Source organism: Sinocyclocheilus grahami, unplaced genomic scaffold (genome assembly GCF_001515645.1).
Source record: "Sinocyclocheilus grahami isolate Dianchi unplaced genomic scaffold, SAMN03320097.WGS_v1.1 scaffold87.1, whole genome shotgun sequence".
Classification (NCBI taxonomy): domain Eukaryota; kingdom Metazoa; phylum Chordata; class Actinopteri; order Cypriniformes; family Cyprinidae; genus Sinocyclocheilus; species Sinocyclocheilus grahami.
Window position 1 is genome coordinate 279,745 of NW_015505266.1, and position 13,879 is coordinate 293,623.

Below are 13,879 nucleotides of genomic sequence, written 5' to 3' on the forward strand. Positions count from 1 at the left end.
AACAACAGACCCACAGACAGAACGACAGCATTTTAGATAACACAATAGAAAGAACGATACATTGTAAAATAGAACAATGTTTAGTATGATAGAGAGACAAACTGATAGAATGATAGACAGAATGATAAATAGTATAATACGATACATAGACAAAAAAATGGAAGACAGTACTGTAGACAGAACAATATAAAGAATGATAGAAGATGAACGGATTGACAGACGAAACAATAGAAGGATAGAACGATATAAAGAATGAAAAAACAAATAATTCTAAACAGTACGATGGGCAGAGCGATCGATAGAACGTTAAAACGATAGAATGATAGAACGAATGATAGAATGATAGAACGAATGATAGAATGACAGGGATACACCGAAACCGAAAATTCTGGATGCACTTGGCCGAAAACTGAAACCGAAACCGAAAATGCTTTGTAATGATTACTTATTATTTTATTAAATAATATAAAGTAATTTTGTAAGACTTTCTAAATGTAACTAAATTTTAATGATACTGAATTTAATAAACACAAGCCAATAAAATAACCACACTTTTACTGAAAGTAACACAATAAAACTGGACAGAATTTATATTAATATTGGTAAGACTTTACAATAAGGTTAATTAGTTAACTATTTTAGTTAACATGAACCAAGAATAAACAATAGTTCTTCAGCAATTTAATCTTAGTTCATGTTCATTTCGACATTTACTAATGCATTATTAAAATCAACAGTTGTGCTTGTTAACAATTAATGCACTCTGAATTAACATGAACTAACAGTGAACAACCGTATTATTATTAACTAACATTAAGAAAGATTAATAAATACTGTAATAATTGTATTGTTCATTGTTCGTTCATGTTAGTTAATAACTAACATGAACTAATGGAACCTTATTGTAAAGTGTTACCTTAATATTAAATATCAATATATTATTTTTATTCACTTCTATGTAACACAATCAGTTTTTATTTTTTTACTAATTACCAAATAATGTATAGTCCTACAAAGCTATTATTAACAGAGCATGTGAGCAGAGCATAGCGCCACTGAAGGGAGCATCATTTTACCAGCTGTACTAGCCTACACCATGTTACAGCACATAGTAGCGCTACTGCAAACAGGAACAAGTATACTGCATAGAAATTTCCTGTCAGCTTGTTATTTGAGCGGACTTTGCTCTTCCGGTGAGCATGTGCGGTACACGAGCGGAATATTGAGCGGAGCCCGCGCAGTGATGAGGACAGTGAAACCTGCGCGCTGAACACTGCCGCGCAATATATATTATTATATGTAGCCTATACTTCGGTGCATCCCTATAGAATGCTATATATAATGATAAAACAATAGATAGACTGATATAAAGAACAACAGAAAGAATGGTAGACAATGCAATAGAACGACTGCTATATAAAGAATGATAGAATGATAGTGTGATAGACAGAACAAAAGATCGACTGATGTAGAATGACAGAATATTAGTACAATAGAAAGAATGATAGATAGTATGATATATAACGATTGATAGAATGATAGAACAATGTAAAGGATGACAGATGGAATGTTAAAACAGTAGACAATCACAGAATGATGATAAATAGAATGATAGAATGATAGGTGGAATGGTAGATACAATGATAGACAGCACAACAAAGAGAATGACAGATAGTATGACAGAACGATAGAATGACTGATGCAGAATGGTAGTATGATAGATAGAATAATAGACATGATTATAGAATGATATAAAGAATAATAGATAGACAGATAGATAGATAGATCGATAGATAGATAGAAAGATAGATAGATGATGGATGATGGATGGATGGATGGATGAACACCTTTTTTGTTTTGAATCTGATCTTTTCTCCTCCGTACATCCACATGTCTTTTCCCTCCAGATCAGTGTAGAATTTTTGTCCGAGGATGAGGTGATTTTTGCACACTGCGTTCAGGACGCTGCTCGAGGATTTTCCTGCAAGCGTCTGAAGAACACAGCATACGTGAACATCTGCTCGCAATAAACAGGAAGTTGTCACACAAAAAAACTGGAAACATTATGAGGACGTGAAACACAAACTGCCAGGCCACTGTTTGGGTGTTTTCCTGCTTCAACCCACTTGGAAAGGATTCTGTCCAGCGGGAATGAACGCAGTGAACGGGCCATGCTGGCTGAGTGTGAACTCACACGCTTGCTCTGAAAAACACAACACACTGTCAGTGCTGGCTGCTTTCAAACTGGTAAAACAAACTCAATTGTTCACTCAATGTTGGATGAGAAAAAAAAGAGCGGGAAAGCAGGTCTGGTGATCTCTGCGGACCCACCAAAGAACCGAACGCTTCCAGTGAGGTTTCCTGCCTGACTGCCCTCTCTGTCCAGCTCCAGAACTCTTTCCATGAGGTTACCATAGCAACGTCTGCCATCGCCGATCTGCTGAGCATTGCAGCGGCAGCTGAAAGAATGAAACGTCTCGGTTTATACCCCTGGCCTTCTGTGAGCATCTGAGCAAAACATCTCAGCTATTCATGACCCAACAGAATCTCTCATTACTGATCTCTTTACAAGGTCATCCCTTATGAAAATTAGCCATGGTTTTACTACAAATAAAACCAAATTAACCATGGTTTAGCTACACTAACCATAGTTTAACCATGGTATTTGTAGTAAAACTGTGGTTATACAAATGGTAATCAATACGCCAAAAAAATCATGGTTACTACACTTTCTATAATAAAACCATGGTTAATTTTCATAAGGGATTTGTTTGTTTTTCTACCAATAATATAATCAGCACGATTCAGTATATTACTACACAGATGTGTGTTAAAGATGCCATACATGAATGTTTCTTCCAAGGGAGAGCTATTGAGTAGTTATTGCAACGTCTACATAACATTTTCATAATGTTCAGGGAAGTGTTGTTTGTTTAAGAAACTTCCCTTAAGAAGAAGTTCAATTAAAAACATGCATTTTTAATATTTAGTAGCCTACTTAAAAGGCAATAAAGCCCAAATAAATTGTGTTTTTTGCTCACTACTGCCACATTTTCCCCTTATAGACAAACATAGGTGGGTATCTTTAATTGTCTTTAATTTTACATTTTTGCATTGCAACATTATTCAAAATTACAATTAAACACATTTTTTTCTTCTATATTATTTTCCTTTTATATTAGCGTAATGCATCCATATGTGTGAATAATTCAAAAGTGGTACAACAAACAATCCCATGCTGTTTAAATATTTTAAATATTTTTAAAAAATAAGATGCAAATGCATCCAAAATTAATAAACAAATTAATCTTAACTTATGCTGATTTATATTTAAACCAATTCCAAAAATTGCAATGTTCTAAAAAATAAACTTAATTTTCATTAAACTAAATATCATTTCTTAAATTTAAAGAGAAATAATCCTATTTCAGGACCATTTTTGGATTGTAGCCATGACAAAAAAACTCACAATTTCCTCTAAATTATTTTGCTTTTAACATTACTGTAATGCATCCAGATGTTTAAATAATTATCTTTAGACTGTAATTACTTTAATACAATTAATTTGTATTAATACAATTCAGCATTAATTTACAATATAAAACATTTCAAATGTCCTTTGACAGATGGAGAAAACAAAAACAGAGAAGATCCTAAATATTTAAGAACATATTTGACGCTAAAGAGCATTTCATGGTACTTTTCATGCAGTTAAAAATAAATAATAACGTTTATTTAATGATTTAAAGACAATGCAGGAGGAAAAGTGTGGGGAATTTTTTTTTTTAACTATCATTAAAAATTTGAAAATTGAAATGGTCCAAAATATGAATAATTTTCAATATTCTTATTGTTGGGGGTGACATGTGGCCTAGATGGACTTGGACAGGTTTTGTAAGATTCTCTCAGTCATTACAGTGGTGGTGTTGAAGGAAGTGAAAGTTGCCTTTGTCATGTTATCATGAGGGAAGCACCGGGACAGACCTGGGCGTGCCGTCTGAGTTGGTCTCGCAGCGGGCGCTGACGTGGCATGAACCCGGTGCGCAGGCCGATTTTTGTGTACAGCCCTTCGACGGGTCGGACGATTCCATTCCAGGCAAACACACACATTTCGACTGGAGAGAAACACACACAAAACTCATATAACAATTATGCATTGAATTCAACATTAGTTTCAGATTCTATCCCACAGTGCACTGCTCACCTTCCCTGGGCTTGTGAATTCACAGACAGTGGACTCTACAGGACAGCCCCCATTATTATTTTCGCATGGGTTGATGGGAAGGCAGTGTTGGCCGTCTCCCTTGAATCCCTCTTCACACTCACACTGAAACTTCCCACCGCTAAATGAACACTTCGCGTTAGCATCGCAAATTCCTTGCGAACACACGCCTGAAACAGGATAGAAACAGATGACGGATAGGAACTAGCCTCTAAAATGGTTGAGAAACTTAGTCAAAACACTACAGGAAAAAGCTTTGTTTTCAATTTTGAGATTTTGGGTTATTTGGCTTTTCATAACATGTTGTTTCAGACTAGTGGAAAGAAAACATTGCAAAAAAAAATACTTTTGAGTGTTTATTTTATTGCAGTTTATCTATTTGTGTCTGTTACAGTACATATATTTAAAGCCGTTTTATCTAAAAAAGTTTTTCCTCCACTTCAGTAGCACTTACATACACCAACACTTACAGTTTTATTCCCATCTATATTCTGAAGGATTTTACTGTGGGGTTTGTTCATATATCATTCGTTTGGTTTTATACAACATTTTATTCCTAAAAACATGGTTAAAATTTATATTTTCTGGCTGTCGACAATATCTTCTGATTTATGGAGTGATAAAAAGAGATATCCAAAATCCCCTCAGTAAAAAGCTTTAACTCTAATATGTCAATACTATTAAACATCTATTTTGAATCTGGCTTTATCCAGTGTTCTGGAAAATGTAAGCAAATATTTAATTAAACATAAACATAGCATTTCAGAGAACTTGAAAGATAAAAAAATACTTGAAATTTTTAATGTCATCAATCGGCTGGGGAAATATGGTACTATCTATCTTTTTTTACCCTATTCACCTGGGGCGTCCTGCCTTAAAATTAGCGGAATATTAACCTACATTTTCAAAACGTGACACAAAACAAACATATAATGTAATATTTAACATGTCACTAAACATTAGAAGTACCTATACATGCATTTCCAGTCTTCTTGTATCCAGGAAGACATTCGCACACAGCGTTTGTGTTGTCTCCCTTACAGTATGAATAGGCCGGGCAGTTTGAGCAAGATGAAGAAACTGCACAGGAAACAATAAGTGCGATTTAACAAAATCAGCATAATGATATTTGCTGAGAATAACTGGACCATGGGTAGATAAGCTTACAGAAATAGTCCCTAATTTACCTTTATCACACTTTGGTCCTGAAAATGGCGGCTGACAGTGACATTCGCCATCTCCGTCTGGTCCGGAGTTACACTTTCCTTGCACACAGCTGCACTCTACAATAGTTTTACAATTAAACAATTTTATCTCCAAACATGGTGATTATTAGCTTGTGATATCAGAAATCACTACAAATAACAGACCTGAACGGCAGTGGTCTCCATAGGCATTCTCTTTCAAACATTTCTGGCATGCAAAACCTGTATATCCCTCCTGAAAAATTGTTTATTATGATTATTATGATTATTATTATTAGTAGTAGTAGTAGTAGTAGTAGTAGTAGAAGCCCTGAATGCTCTGTACAGGACTTTCAGACTTAAAACTGTGGCATGTATATATTCTCAGAGAAATTCACTAAAATATACTATCCACTAAAGAGGACAAAAGTTTATTCCTGGCCCCAGGAGGATGTAAAGCGATGACTTATTAAAATTAGTGCTGTCAAATGATTAATCGTGATTAATCGCATCCAAAATAAAACATTTTGTTTACTTAATATATGCATGTGTTTATTATGTATATATAAATACACACACATTCAATATATATTTTGAAAATACTTACATGAATACATTTATATTATTATATTTTACATATATAAATACATATATAAATATATTTAATATATAAGCATAACATTTTTTTCTTGAATATATACATGCATCTGTTTGTCTTTATATATACATAATAAATATACACAATACACACTCATTTATTATTTTATTGATTTTGGAACTTTTTTAATCGTTTGACAGCACTAATTAAAATCTGAAGTGCAGAAACACTTTTTAGGTCATGGTAACTCACGCAAGCACAGGGGCCCCCAGAAGCCAGGACAGCAGTGCTGGACTGTCGTAACGCCCTGACAGCTATGAGAGCACCCTGACAGCTCTACTTGACGACTGCCGATCCCCACAACGTATCTGAAACAGCACAGAACACATTAGACACAAACGTTCTGAGCGAACAGAAAGGAAAAGCCTGGATAATCACACACCTGCAGATATCGGGGTTCTGGGTGATCTTCCTGAACCCTCGCGGGCAAACGACGGCGGCGGAAGCGGCGCAGGATGTGCAGGGAGTCCTGTAAAGGACTGTAACGGGCGCATCGCAACGATTAGAAACGGCCTGGAACGACATAAAAACAAAAGGTGGCTCGAGAACAAGCATGTCATATCACTACTGTGCACAATTCACGTAAACCAAAATCATTGATGTATTAAAAACGTAAGCGAAAAACTATTCTTTAAACGTGAATATAGCCTACTCTGTGGTAAAGTAGCCTATCATTTTTAGTGACGAGTTCAAATGTTTATGCCATAGTATAGTACTGACGTCTCGATTTCTAACATCTCCAGAAAAACCTCTTCAGATCTTCTCACTCATGTACTTTCAAGGATTTGCATGTTGAACAGTTTGACACTGAGTGAGAGAGGTTTGATGTGACCACACAGCGGCTTCAAGCAAGAGAAAGGGTGAGAAAAACATCTTTTCCTGACAGGAAAATCACCGGATTTCCTCTACCGCATCGCCTCAGTGATGGTTTGGGAAGTTCATGTTTGTCAGCTGACAAGATTGCAGGTTTCAGCAGAATTTGAAAATGGCACACTGAGAATTAGCACTTTTTTTTCATTTCACAGGGTCACATAAATAGCAAGTGCCAGTAGCACTAGGGTTAGAGTTGAGGTTGACTTCTTATTAAAAGTGAGAAACTTGTGAAAAAACAAGATATTTAAACAGTGACACACATTCACACATTTAGTAGCACATTTATCTAAAATATTTTATCAGTTGGCGTTTTCTGTGGGAATCGAATCCATTACCTTGAAGTCGTTAACATCATTTGAGCTACAGGAATGATAACACGAAGTTTGAACAATCCTAAACTTTTATATCTCCGTTTTACCTTGAAGAAAAGTCTTCTTTGTACAATTTCATTTTTAACGCAGTTGTTGAAAAAAAACAACAACAAACAAATGTAATTTGAATGGCTAAATTCAGTTAGATTACAGTAGATAGAAATTGGAAAGCAGACACTCTATAGGGGGAAAAACAGCAGCGTTCACCCTGCAGCACTGCTGTGTCATCAGTTTGAGACTTTGAGAGTTCCTGCTATTGTGTCTGTCTGCTGAATAGTGATACTATTGACAGAGATTTAAAAAAAAAAATGCTTTAAAAGAACACAAAATTATTAGGGCACCAGGTTTAAAATGGTCATTATTCTTATATTGCTTTTTGTTATTACTATTTAGTTAACTGTTATTTGTGCCACATAATAATTTGGGATGTTTGCTAAATATTAAATTCATTTTGTATCAACTTGTCCTGACATAAAATGGTTTAGCTTTTTTACTTTTCTAAATGATTATACTCTTTAATGGCAAATGATAAAATAGGCAGAAAGAGGGACTCAGGCCATATCTAGAGACCAGAATATTACAGAGTCTTGGGTTTGAGCTCTGTCGGTATGCAACCACCCAGAACACCTTAGCAAATTCATAATAATGCACACCTTAGCAATTGGTAGAAATTAAGGCTGCACGATAAATCGCATGCGATATTTAATGCGCATCTTATCAGTAAAGCCGGTTCTGTAATCAGCGGTAAATCTCCATCACCTGCGGGCTTTCACATTGAGCAGCATTAACTACACCGAGCCGTTGTTCACTGACAAGCTGCGCAAAAAATGGAGATTTACCGCTGATTACAGAACCGGCTTTCTGACAAGATGCGCGTTAAATATCGCATGCGATTTATCGTGCAGCCCTAGTAGAAATCCACTAAAAACTACTGAGAACACATTTGCAACCACATAGCAACACCCTGGCAACCACCTACAACACCTTAACAACAGCATAGCAACACCCTAGTAACTGCATAACAGTGCACTAAAATTGTTCAGAACACACTGGAAACCAGTTAAAAAGCCTAGCACCAGCTTCGCAAAGCATGAATATTCACTCATAGCAAGTAACACCCTAGAAACCGCATAACGATGCGCTAAAAACCAATCCAAACACTCCAGAAGATCCTAGAACATCACCATAGCAACCACCCACAACCACTTCAAATCACATTGCAACACATTAACAACTTATCAATTACTTAGCAGTACATGAAAAAACACACAGCCTTAGCAACCGCATAGCAAAATCATAGTAAACACATTGCAAAGACCTAAAAACACGCAGAACACCCTAGCAACCACCTCCGATGTTTTATCAGCTGCATAACAATGCACAGAGCACCTTAGCAACCATAAAGCACTGCCCTGGCATCCACCCACCCACAGGACCCCAGCAACATATTAAAAGCAACTTAGCAACCATGTAAAAACCTCTAGCAACTGCACAGCAGTTCACATAAACACTTGGAATGCTCCAGCAGAACAATACCATAGCAACAACGCACAACACCTTAGCAGCAGCACTGGCGTTGCATGAAAAAACACTCTGAGTAGCCTAGTAACCACAATGTACAAAAAACAATCAGGACACCCTGGAAACCACAAAACACCTTAGCAACAATAAAGCATTGCTCTGGTAACCGCTTTCCAACAGCACCCCTACAACGTGCTAAAAGCCACTCAAAGCTCATTAGCAACTACATAACAACAACCTGGCAACCACATTAAAATGCCTAGCAATGCACTTAAACTCTTTTTTTAAAGATTTGTTTTTGTCTTTATTTAGATAGGACAGTGTAACGACAGGAAGTGAGAGAGGAGGCGGGATCGGAAATGGTCCACGAGCCCGGATTCGAACTCAGGACGCACGTAGCGCAACCATATATATGTATAGCAACAGTAACTAAGGAGGGCGGGTTTTTGCGAAGAGTCAATTGCGAGTTTATATTTCACAGTTCTGAGAAAAGAAGTCAGAATTGAGTATAAAAAGTCAGAATTTCAAGATATAAACCCACAACTGTGCAAAGAAGTCAGAATTGCACATTTATCACGCAATTCTAAGAAAAACGAACTGCGAATTTATTAATTTTTCAGAATTCTGACTTTATAACTCACAATTTCAAGTTTATATCTTGCAATTCTGACTTTTAAACTTTCAACTATGAGTTTATATCACACAAGAAAAAGTCATAATTATGAGATAAAACGTCACACCTCTTGCAGAGTGCTTCAAAGCTAATGCTACAAAGACAATGGCCAGTATTTTAAAACTGAAAATTTCCCAGAAACAAAGCATTGAGTGAATCCAGCATGACCTTCACCCAGGCCAGAGTTTGCCTACCAAGAAATAACAGGAAGTGAAGGGGTCAGACTGACAATACCAGCGCTGGACACATTAATTCAGCAGCACAGAGCAAATGTTTCCTGCCCTTTTTCACTTGTGTGCGACACACTGTGTTTTAAATTACAGTGCTGAAAAATACCAGCTTCGTCAGTTTCTCCGAAGCACTGTTTTTTTTGCGTGACCCCATGTGTGTGTTCGTAAGCGATCTGCTAGTGGTCAATCAGCCCGTCAATGTTTCAGCAACAGGCCCCGTGCACACTGGGTTTCAAAGCAGGATCTAATATTGCTGACTCTCTGTCTTCGAGGGAACAACATGGGCTGGAGATTGAAGAAGAGGTTTTTTTTTTGTTCCCGGTTTGCTCAACTAGGCCTTTGGTTGGTCATGCAACACTTTAGTGTTCGTTTGTCCAAATCTTTCTGTTAATTACACAGCTAGTATTAAAGATATGAATTTAGTTACAGGCATATTTACCTAGCATTTTAAAGATTTTATTAATTGAATTAACTGAAAAATAAACTAAAACAAAAACATAAAACCAATAAAAAATATGAAATATATTGTAATAATAATAATAATATTATATTAATATAATATTAATATATTGAAATAAATATATTCAAATAAATGAGCAAATTAATATTAAAAATCCATAAAACATAAATATATTTACATTTTACATTTAGACATAGACTTTTATCCAAAGCCACTTACAAATGAAGACAATGGAAGCAATCAAAATCAACAAAAGAGCAATGATATACAAGTGCTATAACACGTCTCAGTTAGCTTAACACAGTACACATAGCAAGTAAAAAAAAAAATCATATTATACATAAAAAGAGAACAGATAGAATAGAAAAAGAATAGAGCAAGCTAGTGTTAGAGGCCTTTTTTATTTTGTTAATTGTATAATAAATAAAAAGAAAACAAATAGATAGAATACAAAAAGATTAGAGAAGCATGTATATATATGAATACATTTATATTTAATGCCATAAATGAACATATTCATTCATTGAACTTATAATCAGCACTATCACATCAAAAAGAAGAAAAAATAAACAAACAAACAAAAATACACATAAAAGGTTAAGTACTCTTTGCAGTGGCGGCGCTAGGGTGGGCTTGACGGGGCTATAGCCCCATCAGAAACTTGCTTAGCCCCAGCACAGCCCCCCCCCCCCAAGGATTTCCTAATGATGTTCCTGTTTTTTGGTGTCACTTTCATTAACATTGAAAACTAAACATTAAAAACCTAAAAAAAAAGTTCATATGTGGCCTATAAACAATTCATATTATGGGGGAGGGGTCAAGCAACACAAGAAAGCAACGTGCAAAATGTGCACAAGAGTTATGCCGTTGAACGTCAGTTAATTCACTATAAAAGTAAAAAGTGAAAGTAAAAAACTGACAGAGCTTTCTAACGCTGCATTAAAGGGTTAGTTCACCCAAAAATGAAAATTCTGTTATTAATTACTCACCCTCATGTCGTTCCAAACCCGTAAGACCTCCATTCATCTTCGGAACACAAATTAAGATATTTTTGATGAGTTCTGACAGATTTCTGACCCTCCCATCGACAGCAAGGGTCCTTACACAATCAAGGTCCACAAACGTAGCAAGGAGATCGGTAAAATAATCCATGTGACATCAGTGGTTCAACCGTAATTTTGAAAATAAATAAATAAAATAACCCACAACTGGCCCACATTGATTTTAATTCTGGTCCAGACCCAACACCTTGCTCCAGCCCACATACTGCGAAGAATGACGGCACTTGGGCGGTCCGCTCCTGTTTGTGAAATTTGGGCCACAAGCGAGCCATAGGAAGGCCGCATGACAGCCATGACAATAAATAAATAAATAAAACAAAGCAGAACTTGCCCAAATGAAATCTGGGCCACATTTATTTTCATTCTGGCCCAAATTCAACACTGGATTTGGGCCTCAAGTAAGCCTTAGCATTGCCGCATGTAAGCCAACCAAATAAACCAAAACTGGCCCACAGTTGATTTTTATTTTAACCCTGGTCTTCCCCACACTCACATGGCCCACATGCTGCATTGAATGGTGGTATTTTGGCAGTGGTTAACAAGCAGGCCACTGCACAGCCACATTTTAGCTAATAATGAACCAAATAAATAAATATACATTATCTGGGCCACACTAAGCCTTAAGTGAGTTATGCATCAACAATACTCAACATATTGTAAAGAGAAATTTGAAAATGTCCTCCCTAAATAAGTTCCAAAAATGTGTCTTACTTGGTAAAATCATCCCAACCCAAGTTTTGCACAAGCAGCAATTCAAATGTCACAGTTAAATATTCAAAGACACATTCCAATACTTCACAAGTTTGAACCTAAATGCTTCTTTGCCAAAATTGGCCCAGATATGGTTTAGGATAACTGGGTCACATTTGTGGCATCATCTGTGGGCCACTTTCAAGTGATGCCATAGAAGAACCATTTTTGGTTCCACAAAGAACCATTCAGTTAAAGGTTCTTTAAAGAACCATCTCTTTCTTACCTTTTTATGATCTGAAGAACCTTCTTTCGCCACAAAGAACCTTTTGTGAAACAGAAAGGTTCTTCAGATGTTAAAGGTTCTTTATGGAACCATTTAGATAAAAAGGTTCTTCTATGGCATCGTGAAGCATCTTTTTTTTTTAAGAGTGTACCTGGGCCACATTTGCTGAAACATATGTGGACCACATTTGGTTTACACCCTGAGTAGCCCTTGTCGATTGTGCCACATTTTTGCCAAAGGTGGCCCACATTTGGTTGGCACTATTTGGGCCATATTCACTATTTACCTCATGGGCCACTTAAGGGTCACATTCAGATTACACATTGCCGTGAACATCGCATCTTTATCTACAGAGGCCCACATGTGATTTGATACATTTGGGCCATTTTTGCTGTTTTACATGTGGGCCACTTCAGGCTTACATCCATTTTGTATGGGCCATAAGATGGTCAGCAGCGCCATATAATTGCCTTGAGTGGCCCACATCCGCATGCTATCTGGGTATGAATACTATATTTCACAATTTTTTTTAAACTTTTGATTTTATAATTCTAATTATTCTCTTTCTCTCTCTCTCTATATATATATATATATATAAATTTAGGTCCATATATATTTGGACACTGACACAATTTTCATAATTTTGGCTCTGTATGCCACCAGAATAGAATTAAAATGAAACAATCAAGATGAAATTGAAGTGCGGATTTTAAGCTTTAATTCAAGGGGTTAAACAAAAATATAACAAAAAAAGTTTAGGAATTACTTTTTTCATACAAAAAAATCATTTTTATACAAAGTCCCCCCATTTCCAGGGGCTCAAATGTAATTGGACAAATAAATATAATCATAAATTAAATGGTAATTTTAAATATTTTGTTGATAATCCTTTGCAGGCAATGACTGCCTTAAATCAGGAACTCATGAACATCACCAGAGACCGGGTTTCCTCTTTTGTGATGCTTTACTAGGCCTTTACTGCAGCTGACTTAAGTTGTTGTTTGTTTGTGGGTCTTTCTGCCTTTAGTTTTGTCTTCAGCAAGTGAAATGCATGCTCAATTGGGTTGAAATCAGGAGATTGACTCGGCAGAATAATCAGGAGATCAGGAGATTGACTTATTGCAGAATAATCCACTTTTCTTACCTTCAAAAACTCCTGGGTTGCTTTAGCTGTATGTTTTGGGTCATCGTCCATTCGTACTATGAAGTGCTGCCCAATCAACTTTGCTCCATTTGACTGAATCTGTGCAGAGTATATCCCTGTACACTTCAGAATTCATCCGGCTTCTTCTGTCCTCGGTCACATCATCAATAAACCCCATTCCGGTACAGGTTGATCTTAATTTCAGCCATCCAAAGAATGCTGTTCCAGAAGTGGTCTGGGTTTTTTTTTAGATGTTTTTTGGTAAAGTCTAATCTGGCCTTGTTTGCACCTTGTGGTGAAGCCTCTGTATTTGCTTGGTCTTCTCTTGATTGTAGACTTTAACAGTGACATGTCTACCTCTTGGAGAGTGTTCTTCTCTTGGCTGGATGTTGTAAAAGGGTTTGTGGGTCCTCTGTGGACGTCCAGGCCTTTTTATGTTGCTAAACTCACCAGTGCATTATTTTTTTCTCAAGAATGTACCAAACTGTTGATTTGGCCACTCCTAA

The 13,879-nt window shown here is 36.3% G+C and overlaps 1 protein-coding gene across 1 annotated transcript in view; it reads right to left on the reverse strand.

Annotated features, from left to right (window-relative positions):
- Nucleotides 1–12,553, reverse strand: part of stab1 (stabilin 1) — a 38,228-nt gene extending 25,675 nt beyond the window's left edge. Inside the window, exons 1-12 of the mRNA XM_016274559.1 lie at nucleotides 12,516–12,553; nucleotides 7,273–7,297; nucleotides 6,447–6,577; nucleotides 6,345–6,372; nucleotides 5,593–5,668; nucleotides 5,410–5,505; nucleotides 5,192–5,302; nucleotides 4,205–4,392; nucleotides 3,985–4,115; nucleotides 2,332–2,459; nucleotides 2,127–2,203; nucleotides 1,848–1,991 (exon numbers count right to left, since the gene is read on the reverse strand). Coding sequence (XP_016130045.1) covers nucleotides 1,848–1,991; nucleotides 2,127–2,203; nucleotides 2,332–2,459; nucleotides 3,985–4,115; nucleotides 4,205–4,392; nucleotides 5,192–5,302; nucleotides 5,410–5,505; nucleotides 5,593–5,668; nucleotides 6,345–6,372; nucleotides 6,447–6,577; nucleotides 7,273–7,297; nucleotides 12,516–12,553 — 1,173 coding nt within the window. The remainder of the gene's footprint in view (nucleotides 1–1,847; nucleotides 1,992–2,126; nucleotides 2,204–2,331; nucleotides 2,460–3,984; nucleotides 4,116–4,204; nucleotides 4,393–5,191; nucleotides 5,303–5,409; nucleotides 5,506–5,592; nucleotides 5,669–6,344; nucleotides 6,373–6,446; nucleotides 6,578–7,272; nucleotides 7,298–12,515) is intronic.
- Between the last annotated feature and the right edge of the window lie 1,326 nt (nucleotides 12,554–13,879).